The sequence below is a fragment of the Dromiciops gliroides genome, chromosome 2, assembly GCF_019393635.1.
Source record: "Dromiciops gliroides isolate mDroGli1 chromosome 2, mDroGli1.pri, whole genome shotgun sequence".
In the NCBI taxonomy this organism is placed as follows: domain Eukaryota; kingdom Metazoa; phylum Chordata; class Mammalia; order Microbiotheria; family Microbiotheriidae; genus Dromiciops; species Dromiciops gliroides.
In genome coordinates this window covers 215,210,935-215,233,404 of record NC_057862.1, presented here as the reverse complement: position 1 = coordinate 215,233,404, position 22,470 = coordinate 215,210,935, and the positions used below count along the sequence as shown (strand labels likewise).

The 22,470-nt window shown below is 37.5% G+C and overlaps 1 protein-coding gene across 1 annotated transcript in view; it reads right to left on the bottom strand.

Annotated features, from left to right (window-relative positions):
* Window positions 1-22,470, bottom strand: part of TTC7B (tetratricopeptide repeat domain 7B) — a 334,803-nt gene that overhangs the window by 92,144 nt on the left and 220,189 nt on the right. Inside the window, 3 exon segments of the mRNA XM_043985520.1 lie at window positions 7,938-7,988; window positions 10,573-10,740; window positions 16,730-16,827. Coding sequence (XP_043841455.1) covers window positions 7,938-7,988; window positions 10,573-10,740; window positions 16,730-16,827 — 317 coding nt within the window.

The window sequence follows — 22,470 nt, the reverse complement described above, 5'->3', positions numbered from 1 at the left end:
ATCTTAAGCACTAAACTATCTATCCTATATGTATAAATTTGGGAGTTGATGATAATTGCTTTAATTACCAAGCTTGCTTGCTTTCCAATGCATAGAAAGACAACCATGAAGCAACAACCACTTAATAGTCACTCAAGGAAAAACTGGAGACATCTGCCAGTTAGAGCTCACTCATTCTATTCTATCTTATCCTTTCTTTTGGTAGACAAAGCCCAGGAAAGTCCTTTCCCAAAACTGTGAGGTTTCTAACCATTTTCTATCAGGCTTTACCATTGATTTTCTGAGAAAACTATGTTTAGTTGTCAGGGAATGTAATTTAGGTCCTCTTTGTTGTTGCTGCTGATTTTAATCCATGATGAACTGGCAACGATATCCACTAATTATATACACAAAAGTGTGTTACCTATGTGTCAATAAGCCAACTAAACTCAGTCCATCATGGGCATAAATAAAATCCAAATTCCAGATAACAATTAGCAAAAAAGATGGAGATGAGAGAGAGAGAGAGAGAGAGAGAGAGAGAGAGAGAGAGAGAGAGAGAGAGAGAGAGAGAAAGAGAGAGAGAAAGAAAGAAAGAAAGAAAGAAAGAAAGAAAGAAAGAAAGAAAGAAAGAAAGAAAGAAAGAAAGAAAGAAAGAGAGAGAGAGAGAGAGAGAGAGAGAGAGCTTCTTAACTGGGCTTAGTTCCCATATGCTGAAAGCACTAATATACAAGTTCTATTTGGTCTTCTAATGCTAACCTAGGTCATACCTCTCTGAATAATGGAGATATTAGCCATATTTTAGACACATTTACTAACAGGTAAATATGAGTGTGACACAGATACTTGGGTACATTCAACAGATAGAGATTTCAATGTATGCACTTCAAGGAAAGTACCTACTTATTTCAGTATTTCTATTTTGTTTTCTTAGGGAATGCTGTCTCAATAGCTTTCTGTATATGTATATCCACTGCTCAGAGGACACAAGACTTCATGCACTCAAAGATACTCAGGTCTCTAAAGGACAAGTATTAGTCAGTACTAATGATCTAGATGTCTGTGGCATACTGTTTAAAGCACTTAGTAGATGCTGGCCAAGGGTATGTGTGTGTTTCTCATTCTGTTAAAGTAATCTAACAAAATAAAGAAAAGGAAATTGTGGCAATATTTATTTGGATTAACAACGATATGACAGCAACAGTATTGCTCTAAATGGACACTTGCTCCTCAAGTCAATGATCCAATATGCAAATTCTCTGAAGGCAGAGCCTCTGTGTTTTGGATTATGCAATGAAACACTGCAGGTAATCAAATGCCTATTACTTCTGTGAATGGTAATGACAGTGTTCTCCTATTAACATCAACTATATTCACGTTTTACTAAAATAAAGCCATACCTGATATTTATGATTTCACATGCAATCCTCTTTTTATATGTTTCTTTACACATGGGAGGTCTCATATTTGTTGGTGTTTATCAAGTTCAGAATATATGTGTGTATATATGGATATGTGTATATTTTTTTAATAAAAAAATCTAGTCATGCCACAAATGTACTGACTGATATCTCCAATATTCAGACTCTTTAGCTTCTTTTAAGGCTCAGCTCAACCTCCACATCCCCTCTGAAAACTCCTTGCATTTCTCCAGTTGTCAGCATTCTTGCCTTCCTCAAATTACCTTATTTTCTACAGATTTGTGCATGAGCTGCATCCCCCAAGTAGAATGTAAACTCCTTGAGGGAAGGGACAATTCTTGTTCTGACTCTGCATTCTGAGAGTATAGAACAGTGCCTCGCACACAGGAAGTATGTTGAGAAGGGGGAAAATAACTCCAAAGAAACAAACAACATAACACACACATAACACTAACAGATATACACACCTTACTACTTGATGTAAAAATACTTGTTCTCCTCTTCACCACTAAATTTCTCCATGTTAAAGGAGGAATGTCTTAAAGAGAAGTAGCTCTGCTAGAGGGCAGAACAGACCTGGGTTCAAGTTCTGTCTCAGATATATACTATGAGTTCCCCATGTGCTCTCTAAGATTGATTCCACTCACCCCTATACTCTGTATGTACTTATGGGAAACTTCATCCTAGAGTTCTAGGAAATGCTTTTGTACTACCTATACTTACTATACCATCTAAAAGGTAATTAACCAATTCTAGCTGATTTAAAATCAATAGCAACTTGTGATTGACAGCACTATAAGCCCCAACCCCCTAAACCCTCAGAGTCATGCCAAGAACCCCAGGGGATGTTTCTTTAGTTAGCCAGCTGACCTGACAGTGGGAGTCAGAAAGTACCACGAGAGGCGATGCTACAGGTGGGCAGCCAGGTGGCACGATGGAAAACCTGCCTTTGAATCTTGTCTCAAAACCTCACTCCTAGTATGATCTTGCACAAGTGACTTAACTTCTCTGGGCATCCTCAGTTTCCTCAATCTGTAAAATGAGGGTGTTGGACTCTATGATGCTATAATCTGTGTGACCTTGGGCAAGTCATTTCCCCACAAGACCACCTCCTAGTCCTTAGTTTTCTTGTCTATAGGATAAAGGCTAAAAGATCTCTAAGGTCCCTTCCAGTTCAATCATTTTTTAAAACTCTGAGCTAAAAATAGACCAGATCTATCATTCTATAACTCTCCTAGTAAGAGATAAGCTATAGTGTCCCGATTGCTAAGTTCAGAGTTCCCCTAATTGCCAGAAGACCTATTCCCATTTAATAGTGCCAGTTAACCATAGGGTTCTATAGAAAAAGGCACTCCAAGTTCAGTTGCTTCTAAATCCTCTAGGTTCAACAGGTTAGCCATGGAAAATGACTTGGATGAAGATCATCTATTATTTACCTTACTAATTTGAGAAGCGCCTATCTTTATAGCAAGTAGCAGCCTGGGTGCTGTTTGACAGCTGGTCCTGTCCTCCCTCCCCACTCCTCTTGCAGACTGAGTGATGTCAGTATACATAACCTAATGCAATGTTACACAATAGGTTTGAAAAGGGGAAAAAACGGCTGCTGTAATGAGTGGAACTGTAAGTTGATGCAGGTAGATGAGAACAAACTGAAATTTGGCAGAGGTCTCTCTGGTTAAATTGCCAATTTTGGACAGGAGGGGAGGATGCTCACGAAATACCACTGAGCAGGAATGCTGAGGATCTCTGTTTTGTGGGAAATGCAGTCCTCTCTTCCTCCCCCAAATACCCAAGGTTCCTTTTCAGTCTAGGCTCATAGTGACACAAATTCTGATTTGGAGGAAGAGTGCCACCTACTGAATTATCAGTGCCATTCCCTGGAATAATTAGGGCTTTCATCAAGTAATTCTCTCTGGACTACCATCATGGTAAATGAAGGGGGGGAAAAACCAACTGGTTCGGAAAAAAGTAGAGGAAGAATTTCTACTGACATCCTGAAGGGTCTAGAGGAAAAGTGACCTGCCTACTGGTCAGTGTAAGTACAAGGACAAGGAAAAAAAACAATACTATATTCCAAGAATTCAGTGTTTTTCTCCCAAAGTTCCCATCCTACACTACAAATTAGGGCAAAAATCTCTACCATCAAGTCTGTTTATAAATGACCCACCTGCGTACCATAATTATCATGTTGGTTTTTCTGATAACATTAAGTGAGTTCTGTAGCTACAATGCTTTCCCCCCTTCTATTTTTAGCATTTATAAAATGAACAGAATTTCAATTTCATCCATAGAATAATTTCAATGTACAGGTCAAAGTGGTGAACATAATAAAGCTCAGATTTCCACAGACTTTTAAGGTTTGCAAATTACCCTAACCACAATATCTTTGTGATGTAAGCAGTGCAAACAGAACTGCCCCATTTTGTAGATAGGGGAGTAAGGGCTCTGGAATTTAAAAGATACATTCAAGGTCATTATAGCAACTCCAAATATCCTTTCTACTATTACTCTATTGCCTGAGTATTGATTTTTTAAAAATCCAAGTATGTTTTTAAGAGTTAGTAGGGACAGGAACTAGACTTGTGATTTTACTTGTATAGGAACTATCAATGATGAAACTCTCTTTAGTAATGTGGGCCAGAACTTTCTCTGTCATTTATAGGTCTTAGAGAGCTTCCTTGAACACTGAAAAGCTTAGTAACTCGCCCAGGGTGACACATCCACTAAAGGTCAGAGGGAGAACTTGAACTCAGTTCTTCCTGGCTTTGAGGTCAGCTCTCTACCCACTAAGCCATGATGTCTCTTTGTGTCATGAATAAAGAGAACAATTCCACTGGCAGATCATCTATTATTATACCTGAGAATCTGGGTTTGGGCTCGTTTCATGGCATCTGAAAGACTATGTGAACTGTCATGTGTCTATACACGAGAAGGGAGTAAGCATGTGGACATACATCCTCATGTCCTGCTTGTGCATTTGTTACAAATGTCTTTTTCATCTTACTTAGGGATCAGAGCCCCACTTTTAATAGCTACATTACTGGAAATATAAAAACAGCATTACAGCCCTGCAGTCTCCCTAGCCCTCAAATGCTCAAACATCACCTATCAATAGTTTCCCATTTCTGCAAAGGTATGGCCTAATACAATTCAAAAAGAAAAGGCGGCTTCATTTCTTAATGTCGTTGAATATTAAATAACAGTAAGAATGACTCAGCACTGTCAGCCAGCTTTGATCAGAACATTTGGTTTTTAAAAAGCAAGGAATTTCTGGTTCTTAATACCATGCTTGAGAACTAAATCATATCAGTCCTGTGATACACTAGCAGATGATTTAATGACTTTCAGTTATCACACCTGCAACCTACCTCAAGGACTAAAATCAGACATGAAAAAAGGAATGAGAGGACTAAGGGGCCATTGTTTGTATCCAAGAGAAGCCTCACTCCCCAAATAAGAGGTTGGTATCCTTCCACGCTTTAGTCCCAAGTTAATATGGGTGCCTTTTTCTTATTCAGGACCTTCTGGTTTTGTGCTGGTTTCTACTGAGAGGATAGGACAGAAATACCCTCTATATTCCAGGACCCAGGCAAGGTTTATGAGGAGGGAACATTGTAGAGGTGGGGATGGGGGCATTATATTTAATCACTACAAAATCATCTTATGCTGCTTCAGCAGCCTACATGTCTTAGGTCTCTAATTCAGAAAGAGTCCAACACCTCATAATCTGAGTAGCAATCACAGAGGACCCACAGGGTTCAAGGATAGGTCTGGTCTTTTAGTATATTTACTGGCATTTATGAGAAATGTACTAGCTCAAGAGAGCAACCAGGTTTGTCATGATGATGAATCTGATCATGATGTTCTCTTGGTCAGTGGCTATTATGGCTTCTTCTTTTTAACATGATGTCAATGGACATAACTAAGTCAACAAGAGTGATCAAACCCATGGACCCAAACCTTAGGAGATCATGATTTCCAAATAACTACAGCATGTCAAATGCACAATTCAATTTGAACCTTCAGGTTCTCTCTCCTCCTGGAAAGTGAAAATGTTTTTAAAGTTAAGTTTCAAGAAATTATCCCATTGAGAGAAGGAAGAGATCTGGATATCACTAAAACCATGCAGGGCAAAAGGGACCATGCTTCAAATTTCTGATGTGCTAGTGTCAAACAGCAAAGCATTTAACCAAGCCATTCAGAAAACATGCAGGAAAATCAGTTATGTATAAATGAGCTGCCAACACGGGCTTTATGCACTAAAAGAGACAGTATCGTCTATAGGACTACAATGGGCAGATGCTTCCATTTACACACAAATATTCCACGCTAAAGATTCATACGGCTTTGTCTTTGGACCTGGACAGCTCCTTTCTCCTGTTCATATTACTCTTCTCTACAAGAACAAGAGAGCAGGTTTTGGTTTTTGTTGTCCCCTCCTCCCTTTTTCTGGATTTAAAAAAATAACAAAGAAAGACTAATTCCTGACTAAAGGTTTCTAACCCAGAGGTCAACTTATACTTTGGGTTCTGTTTATTGTAGATTCATATGTCATCTTATGAACATATGAAATGTGCTTATGTGGATGGAAAAGTAACCTAAACCAATAGAGAGAACACTGATCCTGGCATCAGAAGGCCTGAGTTTAAATCCCGGACCCATCTCTTGCTACTGGCATGAGTGGGGCAATCCTTCTCACCTCTCTGAGCTTCAGAATTTCTTAAACTGTGATGTTGCTAATAATAATACTTATCTGACATACCTCATAGGTTGTGAGGAAAGCACCTTATAAACCAAACATACTGGGGGAAAGTAAGCTGTTATTGGTAGCAAAAGGAATATTAACATCTCATCCTCCAGTAAAACTTATTTGAGATTTTGATGGAGGGAAAAGTATTGCATTTGAAAGATGCTGTGCAGAATTTAATATTCATTCATTCATTCATTCATTCATTCATTCATTCATTCATTCATTCATTCAACAGATATTTCTTGAGTGCCTAATAAGTGAAAGGCCTTTTTCTAGGCATTGGGAAAGGGATACAAAGATACTTAACTATTCAAAATGTAATATATGAAAAGAATAGAAAAGTTACCAGGCCAGAATTGGGATTGTTACTAAAGTACAATTTTTAGATCCAGGAATAATTTTATACTTGAATTTAAAAAAGACAAACTATTGCATTTAGCACGCTCATACAAGCAAATACAACTGATTTATTAGTTGTGTTTTTATCACAACTAATGCTGCATTTATAAAAAGGCAAGTCAATAAGAAAATGTTAATCATAGTGGAAAGAGGAAAATTAATGTCCTCTTGCTTTTAGCTTCTCAATTTTATCTTGGGCCGTGATTTATTCTACTATTGATCTGTTTTTCTCTTTCCCTTCTTGGGCTGTTCATTCTTAAAAAATGATTATTTCATTGACAATGACAAGTTTCATGAGGAGGGCAGTGGTTTCACTAGAATCAATGGTATGCAAAAATTGACCCAAGAACCTTATTCTCAGTAAACTTTTACCCGGTGTTTTCTTAGCCCAAGAACTTCAGGAATAAAAGGACAGTAATTATTAGAAAATAATCAAGTACCCTTAAAATCAAATAGACTGCTTCATATTATATATTTCTGGAAACTTGCAAGTTAAATTGAATTTTAAAGATTAGGTATTTAGGTATACCAAGAAAGCTCAATATTTAAGGGAGTCTAGTACTTCTGCTGCTTAATAAATGTTTGCTGAATGAATGATGAAAGAAAACCTAGAAGTGAATCCTCTTCTATCACAAAGAGTCTCTTTTTAGGGAGAATAATCATTTCATAACTTCAGAAATATCTCTTTTTCTAAGTACAGATTTTCATGCTTTAAGTGAAAGTAAAGGCACCATAATGTCACAGGTGAGACAACAACTCCCTGGGTACTTTAGAGTTGCATTTGTTACTGCAGGCCATGAGGATGCACTAGAGTGCTAAACACCACCCCAATGGTTTCAAAGAATTAATATCTCCCCTAATACACCCACTTACACCTGACGAGGCTGCTTAGTCACCTCCAGGATCCAGCAGACATAGTAAAAATTACATTCCATTTCTCTGTGATGAGAATAAAAATTTAGAGCCAAGGGATTTTTAAGATAATTTAATCCAACACCTTAATTTTCGACAAGAAGAAACCTGAAACTCATTGGAATGAAATAACTTGACCACAGGCATTAGACTTCCAGACCAGTGCCCTTCCCAATAAACCAAACTGTCTACTCTTTACCTTAATATGCTTCTTTGTAGTCCTTGACAAGAGAATACTGCCTCTTCAATAATTAAACTTAAGCAAGAGATGAGTGCTTTCACATCTTGTAATAAAACAGCCCTTGGGGTGACCAGATAGCCAAACATGCTCCAGCCTTGCTTTACACACTATGTCAACTGCCCACAACCCAACAACCACAATAGAAAGAGACATTCTGTGGTGAAGGAGGGAGGCGTGATTATGGGAAGGAGGAAAGGAGGCCTAAGAAAGGTTAATAGATCTGTAAGCTACTTACTAACTGAAAAAAGGGAAGAAAAACCATGAACGTATGCTTCTGGAGAGTTGCCTTGAAATAACAAATCAAACCACAAATTAAAAACAAAACGATTAAATTAAAAACAAGAAAGCAAATCAATTTCTGATAACCTTCCAACTGTTAAGTCTTGTTTTGAATCAAGATTTTAAAATAAGCAGTGCCCTCTGTATTTTTCTAACACATTTCTTGTTTTAACTAAAGAAAAGCTGTTGTACATTTCCCTCCCAGTTAAAAAGTTCCCATGATACTGACCAATTCACAAAATGAATATGGTTTCCAGGAAAAGAAATTCTCAAGGGAATAACAAAAGCAAAAGTAAAAACACGTCTTAAATCTTCCAAGTAGGCTCCATTCATGGGCCAGTATTCACAAGTGTCAAGCAAATTCTTTCTATAAAGTCAAAATAGAAAAAAAATCACCATAAAACTTTGAACCTGGAAAACCTGTTTATCCTGAAAGAAAGACTTAGTGACTCAACTGCTATCAGGTGTTTACAGTGAAGACACTGCATTTCAACATGTAATCTAGAAAAAAGACGTTCATTCCACCCCAAATGTCTTAAAACAAGAAAACAGGCAAGCAAACAAACAAAAAACAAAAACCCTAAGTCTTAGAAGCCCAGTGCTTTGCTAACACATCTCCTTGTCAGTGGTTAGATATCCCTCAAGGAATGACTCCGACAGCTCCACGAAAATAACAAATATTTGAGCACTGCTCTGGATATACAGGGTGCCACAATGAACAAAAAGTCTAGAGGAAGTTCAATACTATAACAATTTAGTCATTAATCTGTTGTCAAGTATCTAAAGGAAAAGCACAACTTCAGAACTCCCAAGTTATGGGGAAACAAAAAGCTTCTCTGGGTACCCTCTAACATGTTTTCTCCTCCATACCTATTTACTAGATGATTTTAATGAAGTTTATGATAAATGGAGGGATGATGAAGTACATCAGACATAGTAAAATCTAGTTTTCATTTGGGATCATGGTTGAACTAAGCTAATTCTGTAAAAATTGATTTTTTGGGAGGAAATTAAGAGATTTGCCTTAAGAACTTCATTTAAACAAATACACACACATATACATACACACATCCATGTATACATAAAAAATACTATTGGCTTTTTCCCCTTCATCAGTGAATTAAGAGACACAAAATGTAAAGTAAAAAATTATATGAAAGGACTACAAATATTTTTTGAGGCATCTCCATCAGAGACTTTCCAAACACTTAAAATAGATAATTGAAGCAAATGGGTTTCTTGAACTATTTAGATAAGAGTTTTATTTCTTCACTTTGTGTGTGTATGGAATAATATAATGCGTTAACCATTCAGAAGACAGAAAATAGATTCCCCTGCTTTAGAGAAAATAATTCTCTACTACTGAGGCATTAGTTACCTCTAAGAATCTTCAATTCAGTACACATCTTAAAGATGGGAATAAGAAATAGTTGTGCATTGTGGATCCTGCAATGAAATTCTTCAATAATAGTGTGAATGAACAGTTAAAAAAAAAAATAGGTGAAAGGAAACTTGGACAAATTGAACTAATGAGAATGTTATACCCTTATACGGCTATGTATAATGATAAATCACCACCCAAAGCATCTCATTTTAATCCACAGGTAGCTTTCCTAATGGATAGTTCCTTGTCTAGCTCAAATTTTTCTTTTATTTCAACATCAATTTAAGCAAGATTAAACTAGAACACTGAATCATTTAGAGGCGGGTGATGGCTCAGAGTGCTGGGCCTGGAATGAAGAAGAGTTCAAAGCTAATCTCAGATAGCTACTTGCTGTGTGACCCTGGGCAAGTCACTTAAACTTTGTTTTCCTCAGTTTCCTTCACTATAAAATGAGGATAATAATAGCATCTACCTCTCAGGGTTGTTGTGAGAATCATATTTGTAAAAAGTGCTTGGCACAGTGACTGACATATAATGGAGCTAGAGAAATATTATTTCCTCTCACATACACCTCTCCCTCCTTAGCCCCCCCACCCCCACCCCTTTCACTTTCCTATTTCCCTGCACAGTTTCACAACAAACATCTTACAGTTTCTTTCTTTGAAAATGGAAGAGCAACTTAGAGGTAACAAAATGACCGTTGACAAGATAACTATGTTTCTAAAATTAAAGCTGAAGACTTAAATGATCCTATGTTTGTACCTTCTGACTCCCATTTTCTTTACTCTGCACTCACCCTAACCTCAGAAGATAACCCTGAAAAGATTCAGACTCTGGAAAGGTATCTTGCATCTTGACTTTTGGAAAGTACCTGAAATAGTGGATGTAGAAAAGCATCTAATGCACTAACTTTCCAAAGGTGCTCAGCCTACTCCCTCTTGTTTACTGAAGCACTGAAGAGGAACTATCAACTCCCTTTCTCTTCAATTAGCAAAGGAAAGCTCTGAATTTGGCCATCTAGGATTTTGGGTCTTTCCCTGTCTTTCTTCATACTCCCAATTTCCTGAAGTTTTAATGGTAGGGTTTTCTTCTTTCTGAACCTTCTGAATATTCCTATACATTCATTAAACATGGCTTATCAGTTAGAAAGATTATCAGAAAACAAAACACCAAGCAAACTGAACAGGAATGCCAAAAACATTTTTACAGAGAGAGGGTTTCCGGTGTGGGGCTGGGTCACTGACTGAATAAGCTGCCCGGGGCCACACAAAAGTGTCAGGTTTGGGATGAGAATGAGGAAGATGAGTAGATACAAACAGATGAAGAGGAGATTCTGTTCTTGAAAGAGAAGAGGAGGAGGTAGAGGAATCTGACACTACAAAAGCAAGAGAGAAAGAAAGGATAAAGGCAAAAAAAAAAAAACCCAAAACCAAACCAAAACAAAACAAAAACAACTACCCCAACCCTACAAATAAAAACAATGCAATTCTTCAGAAATACACAAAATGGGGAAAACCTACAAACATAATTTTAACATACTCAAGGAAAGCTGAAAATCAAGTGAGGTAATGTAATACACATTCAATTCCAGTACTTGACAACAGAATAGCATGCATGGAAAACATATGATTTTTAAACAATGGTTTGGGTTTGTGGTTTTGGTGTTTGTTTTTGTATTGTTTGATCTATGAGAATAAAATAGAAGGAAAGGAAAGGAAATTTGCCAGGGAAAAATTCCTTGACAAGACCCACTAAAAACAAAACAGGTTTAATTTAGGAAACTTTAGAATTAATTCTTTTTTTTTTTTTGAGGGGGCAATGAGGGTTAAGTGACTTGCCCAGGGTCACACAGCTAGTAAGTGTCAAGTGTCTGAGGCTGGATTTGAACTCAGGTCCTCCTGAATCCAAGGCCAGTGCTTTATTCACTGCACCACCTAACTGCCCCCTAGAATTAATTCTTGGATAAACTTGCTGTTGGTTTCTAAATTTTGTAAAACACCACAAAAATTACCAAAATTAGAACGCAATTTCTTAAATTTCTCTTTAAGCAGGTTAGTGGCATAAAGGATATCATCAAGAGTACAAATAAGTGAAAAAGGAGGTCATGTAGTAAGAAGTGGAAACAACAGCTGGACCATCTGAATAGCGCATTTACGCACACAAGATGATAAAAGAACTAAAGTACGTGTTTAGTGTATTGGGTATATAACTCTCTAAGGAGTATTTATAGAAAGTGGTGGGGCAGCTAGATGGCACAGTGGATAGAGCACCGGCCCTGGAGTCAGGAGTACCTGAGTTCAAATCCAGCCTCAGACACTTAACACTTACTAGCTGTGTGACCCTGGGCAAGTCACTTAACCCCAATTGCCTTACTAAAAAAAAAAAAGTGGTGGACAAGAATTACCAGGATGAGATCTTGGAAAGGTGGTGGTCATCAATCGAAGAAGTATACATACCAATGACCAAAGTGCCTAAAACAGGTTGTATTTATATGGTTATTTCGGCTTATAAATTGTCATTTAAATGTTGAATTCCAAATGAGCTTTCCTGAGAAGCACTTATGTGGAGTTTATTTCAAACATAAAGATTCTATATTCAAAAGGTATTACCAAAACAAGGATATAGCAAGTAAACATCATGAAGAATGCACTGTTGAGCTAAGATAAGAGGTTACATCATTAGGTCCATTTGGAATAGAAGCTATTCATAGAATTCCATGTTTCATTTGATGACTAAATAATAACAATGAAGTTTAGATTTTTTAGGTTTCAGTTCAAGGTGTTTCCATAAAGGGACAAAGCTCTTCCAATTTAAAAAATATGTTTTACCTTGAATAGATAGTTGACAATACCTATTACTTTCCATGAAAAAATAAATCTAAATATCCCATATCCTGTTTTGAAAGCAAAAGGCAGAAAACTTTTGTTTGAAAAAAAAATCTCTTTTTAGGAAGCTCCCAACTTATTCCAACAAAAAGACAATGACTCATAGCTTCAGAGAATCAAGACTGTCACACAATTTGAGTCTTCTTTTTTGTCAGCTGGGACCCACTTAACTGCAACGATGGGAGATGGTGAAGAAAACTGAGGTAAAGTGGAGAGGGTTCATCTTACTGATTTGTTGGTATTTTACTTTTTAACCTTTCCACTAAATAAAATGAACATCCAAGTGCAATAATCATGGTTATTTTCTACTTAATTGGACCTTGGGTACCAAGAATTCTTCCTTCTCCTGATGGTCAAAGATATGCATATATACAATCCCAGATACACAATTTAAAAAAATATGCATCCAATGAGTCATCAACAACTTTTTTTTGGTGGGGGGGGGGTCAACAACTTTTTACAGGCAATAACATGTATCTTTAAATGGTCAAGATGCCTTTGATCTCAAAAAATATTTGGGGGAGGAGGCAGCTAGGTAGTAGCACAGTGGATAAAGCACTGGTCCTGGATGCAGGAGGACCTGAGTTCAAATTTGACCTCAGACACTTGACACTTACTAGCTGTGTGACTGTGGGCAAGTCATTTAACCCTCATTGCCTTGCAAAAAAAAAATTTTTTTTTATATTTTAGGGCACTTACATTTGCCTTTGAAAAATAATTATATTCTAAATTATTTTTCTCCTCAAGTCTGCTTTCCTAGTTGTGTTTTTGCTCAGATACATATTTAAAATAAACCTGCACCTCTGAGTAACAAATAAACTGGGAATGGGAGGGGAATAATGAGTATGTGCTGAATAGTGAGGCCCACAATTGAAAATATATTGGGATTCACAAACTGGATAACCCACATGTCTCTATAATCATGAATATAGTATATGAATATATGTGTATGTACACATACATACACATACATATATATATATATATATATATATATTTCTTTGGGATATTTAAATGTATAACAGAAGGACAAATGTTGGGTTTTAATTTTTTTTTTTTTTGAGGGACAATCCCACACAACTAACTAGGTTTCACAGTGGATAGAGAGAGCTGGACCTGGAGTTAGAAAGATCTGAGTTCAAATCTAGATTCAGATACTTATTAGCTGTGTGACCCTGGGCAAGTTATTTTAACCTCTGTTTTCCTCAGTTTCCTCATCTGTAAAATAGAGATAATAATAGCACCCACTCCCAGGGTTGTGGTGGGGATAAAATGAAATACCAGTAAAGCATTCTGTTATCCTTAAAGCACTCTATAAAAGCTAACTATTATTATTTAGCATTGATATTATTGTTATTATTTGATAGCCACAAAAGATTTTTGAACACAGAAAGTGTGCCCTTAAAAAGTCTTTTTTTCCAGAAATGTTTTATCTCTACTTCTGACTGACTTTCAACTAGAAGCAATAATACTTCTACTACTTTGGCCAGAAGTTTCTCTATTCCCCCTCTGTTGAGTAGTGTAAACAAATACCTAGATGTTTAAAGACAATTGCTATTTAAAAGAACCTTAGAGTAAATTCTTTGGTAGAGTGACTGCCTGCTAATTTTTCTGTTTTGTGGCTTCTGATTTTCCTAACTAGGGTTAAAATATAAGTACTCTGAGGGCAGGGTCTGTTATAATTTTATTTGTAGAGTGTTTGGCACACTGTGGCTACTTAATAAAAATTCATCCATCCACTGGATTTCTCAAAAAGGGTTTCACCAACAAAAAGCTCATTAAATGCTCCCTGAATGTCTGTCTATGGGGAAGTTTAGACATGAGAGTCTCCAAGTTCCTAAAAGCTGTGTCTGCTGAAAACCGGATAAAGGGATAAAATGCTTCTGAGGAGGAGAAAAGAAAAGGTTTGTGCCGAGATGAAGACACTGCTGCACTACAGGTAAAGTCATCATTAAAAGTCAACTGGGGGAAAAAAAAAAAAGTCAACTGGGGGGCAGCTAGGTGGCGCAGTGGATAGAGCACCGGCCCTGGAGTCAGGAGTACCTGAGTTCAAATCCGGCCTCAGACACTTAACACTTACTAGCTGTGTGACCCTGGGCAAGTCACTTAACCCCAATTGCCTCACTAAAAAAAAAAAAGTCAACTGGGAGGGGCAGCTAGGTGGCGCAGTAGATAGAGCACCGGCCCTGGATTCAGGAGTACCTGAGTTCAAATATGGCCTCAGACACTTAACACTTACTAGCTGTGTGACCCTGGGCAAGTCACTTAACCCCAATTGCCCCCCCCCCACACACACAAAAAAAAAGTCAACTGGGAATACTTCATTTGGTTAGCAAGGCATTCATGGTTTGAAATGAACTGGGAAAGTATTGAGATATCTGGAGGAAAATGCCATAAGAAACAAAAGCAAGAACAGTAACGAAATAGATGTCAAAACTTCTTTTCTAAAATCAGTCTTTTTTTTTTAAAGGAAAAAATGATCTGTTCTTAATGTGATGCATCATTTGGAGAGGTTTGTAGGACCCCAAGGACTACTAATCTTTCAAGTATGTAACTGTCTTGGCTAGTTGCCTCTAAGTTGGGCCAGAAGGAAAATTATCTTGAATTTAGTACGACTTGCCTCACAGGGAGCTAGCTGAAGAAGAGAAGCAGGAGCAGCTGTTTCAGATCTGTCTAAACCATTGCAGGTGCTGTAATGAGTCCCAATTCCTTCCCTCTTCTCTGCTATGACAGAGTTGTGCCACGCAGTAGTTAATCATGATGAAACGCCTATTCCTTTCACATTGTGAGGCACTCAGTCTCCCTGAGTCATTCCAGTATAAGCACCTCACCCCTACACATACCCTAAACCCACTTGCAAGGTACCTAATATTGAAGAGGGGGTAGAAAAAGCCCTAAAGGGTTTGAAAGACAATGGGAAATGAAGGAGATTGACATATGCTTTAGGCCAGAGCCTTCTGCTTCAAAGAAAGGGGTAACAGTTTGTTTCCCAGACAGAGAATTACTGTGTATCCAGAAAATGAAGCTTTTTACCATGTGTGATACTATACTTCTGAAATTCAACCTCCTTGGATGTACAAATCAAACATTACAAATAACCACTGGCTAATTCAGGCAACAGAAAAGCTCCTGCCATTTCATTAGCTTGTTTGCTAGGTTGCAGGTGCCAAGAGGGAATATAGTTTTAAGCCAGACTCTCTAAGCTTTATTTTTCCCTTAAAACACTTGTATCAACTAATTTTCAACAATTATTTTTAACCAAAGATTTTGCTTCTGACCCCTGATAGGCTTGGGGGGAGAGGGGGCAGTTTAGAGCTTCAGTACAAGGATAAAGAAATGCTAACAAACTGAATTCCAAAGCAGCGTCAATGTAATTTGTGCAAATCAAATTTGTGTAAATCTGGGTTAAACTGCACATTGTTGAAAAGAAGTCCAGGGTGCCCAGAGCAGCCATTGCCACTGCCATGCCAACAGCAACTGGGAGGCTTTACCCTTCTGAGCTCATGAGCTTTGAACTCTCCAAGAGTTACTGCTCTTTGTGAGGATGTATTTGAAAAGGCTCTGTCAGGAGGAAGTGTGTTCTGCTCTAAAAGTCCAAGAGTCTGCATCTTAAAAACAAGAAGAAAAAAGGGCACAAGTGCTATACCCAGTCCACAAAATACAAGGTAAAAAAGCATAGTTAGGGATTACACCTAACAAGAGACCATTACCTGGGCATTTCAGGACTGGAATCTGAGTGCACTTCATTTTGTTTGGGGAGTCTGTGGAGTCTCCAAATCCTCAGGGAGCAGTCAGTAGTTTTTCAATGTGACTTGCTTTTTGGTGGATGAAATCGCAAAGGCCTATTTACACTACACAGTACTTAGGCAAATATGGAAAACCCAAACGACAGGGTGGATTTGCACAAAGAATGACACCCTGAGGAGCTCCTAATGAACATGTGCAGGATTGGATTTAGAGAGGGCCGGATTTGAAGTCTGGAACTTGAAATCCTCAACAAGGGGGTGCCTTTGGTATTTATACTGTCTTCTTCAGTTCTTTACATCAAGAGCAATTAATTATAAACTAAACTATAGAGAGTGAAGTCTAAAAAAGAGAAAAACCTGAAAAACAATTGGTAGGGCAGGAAAGGGGAGGGGGGATTACTGAGTTGGGAGGTGGGGGGAAGGAGGAGACAGGGGAAGTGACAGCATGACCTGTTCATGTTTTTGTGGTTCATTTTTTAGCTCCCAGGGAAAGAGTGAGAATGTGAACTTTTCCCAAAGACTTGGCTAGGGCAGGTACCAGCTGTTCTACCCTAATTGTATACAAACACTTGTAAAAGAAGCTCAAGAAAATGCAAGTTAAGAACTAAAAATATTTACATGACAAATGTTTCTGTCTAACCCCAATTTTGTTGGTCTCTTTTCACACTGTTATACAGAATGGAACCCTAAATGCTTTTGGCCTTCATATTTCCCCTTTGCTTTTCATTCTCACCTGTCTCAGGATCGCTGAAGTCTGGTAAAGTGATTGTATTAAGCTGTCGTCTGTCAGCAATGGTTCTATCTAAGAGACTGCTCCCACGTCCAGAATCACTGTAAAACACAGCTAGAAACGTCAGTCATTTGAAACAAAAAAAAGTCAAATACTGATTCTTGAGATATAATTATGTGGTCCTTTTTCTGCCATCACTTTCCAAAGATTAGAAGATGAGAATCCCTGCTTCATGGCTTGGGATAGAGGAATCTCAAATACAGGATTCCTTTCAGTTTCCAATTAAACAGAAGCAATTCAAATCACCTGCATTTTTGTCTTCATCTAAGGCACAAAAATGAAAACCTGAACATGAGATTCTCCAGACTTAAATGCTGCCCTGTTCCCTCCACCAGCCTCCCAGCCTGTTCAAAATACTTCCTGCTTTCAAGGCCTACCTCAGAAACCAGCTCCTCCAAAAAGCCTTTAATATTCCCCTCTGCAGAAGGCGATCTTTCCCTCTTCAAAAAAATTTCTTCTACCATTTTGATTGAATCTCTCCTTTTTGCTAAACACATCATAGTTATAGGTGTTGGTGCCCAGGCCCTTCGTTATATTATAGATTCTTGGAGTTCAGGAACTGTTTAATTTTCCACATCTGCATTCTCACAGAACACAGGGCCTTGCATGTAGGGGAAACTTCATAAAAATGTACTGAACTATTAAATTTTATACCACAAAATGGGGTTTGAGGAGGACAACCATTCTATTATTCAGTTTCTGCTGTCATTTTACAAAAACAATCATCATAGGATCTAAAATGTAGAGCTGCAAGGGATCTCAGCAGTCATCAAGTCTCACTCCCTCATTTGACAGAGGAGGAATATGAGGCCCAGAGAAGTGCTGGCCAAGCTGCACAAGCAGTGTCAGCATAAACATCACTGTCCCTTCTACTTTGCCTAATACTTTCACAACTACCATCATACTTGATTGCCATGAAGAGTACATAAATGAATCTTCATTTGGCAGAAAAGAAACCTGAGCTGTAGAGAGGGGCCAAATGGCTTATCCGGGGTCAATGAATTACTGGGACCTGGGTCCTTGTGTAGTTCAGGGCCTTGATGGGAAAATGGCCAGCATTTCATCTCTAAATCATCAGTGACCTGAATGGAATTGTGGACTTTTAGAGCTGAAATGAAACCTGGAGCTTATCTTGGCCAACTGCCTCATTTTACAAAAGAGAAAAACCAGGCCCAGGACAAACAAACAAACAAACAATTTACACACCTGGCTGGGCTGGGGCTGGGGTGGGGTGAAGCTGAGACTAAGACTAAAACCCAGTTCTCCTGACTGCCAAGTGTTCTGTCCAGTATAGCCTTGTCACACAAATTAAATCTATCATATAGTTGTTCCAAAAGGACAGTCTTAGGGGTAATTAATCTGGAAAAGTATTGCTATGTCAGATGGCGAAGCAGAAAAAATGGTGGATTTTAAGCAACCTAAGTTCAAATCCTGATTCTGGCACTCTCTATGTTACTATGAGCAAGTTACTTAACATTTCTGAGTCTAAGCTTCCTTATCTGTAAAATGGGAATAAAAATACTTGTATTACCCTACATCACAATGAAGTTGTAAGAAAATCACTGAGACAAATTTAAAGTATTATATAATTTTAAGTTCTTTTCACTATCATTACAACAAAACAACAACTACTATTACTACTACTACAACTTTTGTGCTTATTCTAGAATCTTTTACATATAGCAAAAAAAAAAACAAATTATTTTTTCTGTGTACATTCTGATATTCTACAAAAGCACCTCCAATGAAAGTTAAACAATAATGCTATCTGTCTCTAAGGGTTTGAATCTTTTTGCATCAAGGTAGAAGGTTAAAATTTTTGTTACAAGGTTATAAAAGTTTACAAGGGAGGGAAATGCCTCCCTTTGTGCAACTGTCAGATTGAGTAAAATATTTAACACTGTTTATAGGCAGCCATTTCTCTATGTAATAAAGTAGTTCATTATATCCATGGGAAATAGGAAGGAAATTTCTTAGGTATAGATAATTTATCAGATACAAATATTACTTCATACAGTACATTTGGGGGTGGTGGGAGCAACCTGTCTCTTAATTCCATAATTCAGGATTGATAACATAACTGTCTCAGAATGAATTCATGATTAAAATAAGTAGAAATCATCACATTTCTGATCATAATTGTTGTTTTGTATATTACATATACTTTTGCCCTAAAACTGGTTCAAATATACCAGACTAAGGCCTATAATCAACCAATATTATTTGTCAGTGTGTGTTTATTTTTTCCTGTATAAAAAGATCACATCGTTAGGGGTGTGGCCAATATTCACGGATAACCTACTGGACTAATATAACATTTTTTCAAAACTGCTTTACTGACATTTCTGATATTTACTGATATTTCTTTAACACTGTAAAATAATGAAACTTCAGTGTATAGCTCCCTCATTCCCACTCAGAAATATTTTGGAAGACAGTATCTGAAAATATAACAGTTATCTAATAACAGGAAGTACCTGGTGTGTTTGTTCTGAAAAAGGTCTTATTTTAGTTGACAAGATCTAAGCAAATAGATTTAAGATGCTTTGTTTTGAGCATTAATCTTATCATAACCCTATAGGCTTGACTTGAAGAGTTTCAGAATTAGGGAACTGTGAAGAGTCCATATTATCTGTGGCCTTCTGAAAAGGACTTGGGATTTGGATGCAGAAGAAACAATTTTTTTTTCCTCAACTGGGCAATAACTAGCTGTTTGGCCTTGAACAAGTCACCTTACTTCTCTTCTTTGCTCAATGTCTTCACCTGTCAATCAGGGATACTAACATCTGTCATATTCAATGAGGAGGAAAAGGAGTAGCAGCAGCTAGCATTGATATATCACCTTGTGAGGCAGGTAGATTGTTGTTTGCATAATGCAAGTGAATCCTTTGAAGCAAAGTATTTATACTTTATTATTCATTTATGTTACAGACACTAACAGATTTCCCAAAAGGTCAATCAACCTGGGGTTCACTTTTAAAAAGTTGGAGAGTAAGGGCAGCAATGACATGAGCACTGGGTAACATATATCTGGTCAGCTTTACAGAGGTTACTGGATATTGGAAGTCAACAGAATTCTGGTTGATTAACTACCATCTTAAATTGTGAAGCTTCAATTACTGACATAAATAATGGATCCATGTTCTCCCTGCCTATCAACTGACTGGAGTGAGAAACAGGATTCATTACATTCCTTGCTCTACCTTCCATATTTTCTTTTCAAAAAAGTGTAAAAGCAACAATTATCTATTGAAAACAGAGATGCTTTTGTTTCCACACTGAAAATTCTCTCTCTCTAAAAATAATCAGGCTTTTGTGACTTATTAAGAATTATATTGGGTGTCTTATGCAAGCTGTAGTTCTCCATTTACATGATACAGATTCATAAATACTCAAGATTTGACTTTCATATGACCCATCAGGTGAGGGAGGGAGGTAACCTCTGGCAACCATGGCAACTCATAATCCTGGTTAACTGAGAGATAATTTCCTTAGATTCTTTCTACCTTCTCCCCCTGTGTAGTCTAGCTAAATGAACTGTTTGAATTCCTATTTTCTCATATGAGAGTACGGTATAGCAGAATCATTCTGATAAGTCCATTAAATCTGAAAATGCCTTAGGGCCTTTGGGGCCATTCCCATAGCACCTCCTACTGCTCAGATAGAGAAGATAGGAAAAAGGAAAGAAAAACTGGTCCATTTTATATTTTAATGTAGTTCTGATTTGGGGGTGAAAAAAGTTTTGGAGGAATATGCGATGATCTTTTCAGTCATTAAGCTATACAACATCTCACTCATTTCTCACTGAAACAGAAAATAGCTGATTGTAATTATTAAAAGTTGAATGTTTCAGTAACAAAAATAAGATACCAATTTTCAAAAACACAAACCCTCCTTTGCCTCATTTCATGAAATGAGTTTTCTCTCATCTGGCTTCCCAAAAATCTCTGTAGTACCGAGACAAGCTCTTTATTGGTTTAAATTTGGGGTGCTATTTGTAAATGCATGATTTCTGTAGGATATTAACTACCTCTGGTGTAGGGTTTGGGGAGGTTTCTTTTCCCTTTCCCCAACAATCTCTCAGAGGTCTTTATCTATTGGACAGAAGGTGCATGTGGGTCAGAGAAATGGAAGGGAAAGCAGTTTTAGAGCTGATCTGCTATTCTCCACCCTCCCACTACAGTCCTATATTGGTGCCACGGGTTCCAAAGGACTTGGATATTATATGACAGAACTACAGGTTAGCAGAAGTTTTACCAGAAGCACAAAAACATCTTCCTTAAGGGTCACTATTTTATAACATTTCACAATTAACAGTTTCAAATTCAAAGATTATTATAAGGCAACAGAGTTCACAGGGCAGCTGTGTGACACAGGAGATAGAGCACCAGGCCTGGAGTCAAGAAGACCTGAGTTCAAATCCAGCTTCAGACACTTAGGATCTGTGTTACCCTGGGTAAGTCATTTAACTGTTTGTCTCAGTTTCCTCATCTGTAAAATGAACTGGAGGAGAAAATTAGCAAACCACTTCCAGTATCTTTGCCAAGAAAACTCCAACTGGGGTCAAAAAGAGTCAGACCTGATTGAAAAATGACTGGCTGAACAGCAACAATAGTTTACAATCATCCTTTTCCTTTAGCTCAACCCTTCCAAAAACTTATTTGTAGAGATTGGTTGTTGTTGTTTTTTAAGGTGATTGATATTATTCAATACTGAAATACTTAAAACCCAATTTACTGAAAAGCCCAAAACCCAATGACAAAAAAGGAGGTCAGAATTCATATTATCTTGATTGGCTGTTGTTAAGGTACTTTGGCATAAGAACTAGGGGAGCTTTTCAATTTTCAGTTTAACACAAAGAAGAGGATACAAAAAAATTGGTAGATGTCTATCCTGAATTTGTAAGCAGACCTGAAGGTAGTAAAAAAAAATTCTCTTAGAATGACAAACTCCTTGGCAAAAGAATATGTGGACTGAAAAATCCCAGCTACCATTTTGGTCAAGCATTTGAAAAGCTATTCCAAATTGTTCAAAGCCATGGACCAAATGGCACTGTTCATAATATAATTCCCTTCTAATCTGTGATGTGAAATCGGAGTTGGCACACCATTGAGTTAGGGTTTGTGAGTTAAGATTTATGCCCATTTTGGCTCCTGCCTTACTGCCCATGATGTCCTCTGTAACATCAAAAGCAACATCTGTGGAAAACACTTTCTTGCCACAGGTTGAAGCAAATGCCAAGGAAGATAGGCTGAGTATAGAAAACAAATGACTTTTAGCCAAAATGCTCTTTACCAGTGTTTTTGTAAGAAAGAAATGGGATCAAATATGGTAATTTGGCTCAAGTACCTAGATGGCCACTGAAGTAACTTCCAACTCTCAAGATTCCTTCTTTCCTCTCCCTACACCATTCCCGCTTAAGTCTCTTTTGTGAGGCTTCCTGTCTAAAAGGTCACTGTTGAGGACCCTTACTTATACTACTTAGCAAAACCCTATAATCCAAGCAATTAAGAAACTAGACCTAATTATCTGGGAAATAGAAATAATATAGGCCTGACTTAGTACCGGACATTGGCCTGGCACATAATTTCTTTGTTTCTTATTACATTCAGAAGGCTTAATCTTACTAGTGAGTTGTAGGAAGGGTAACTACATTTGTAAAATGGAAAAGGGGGATATAATAT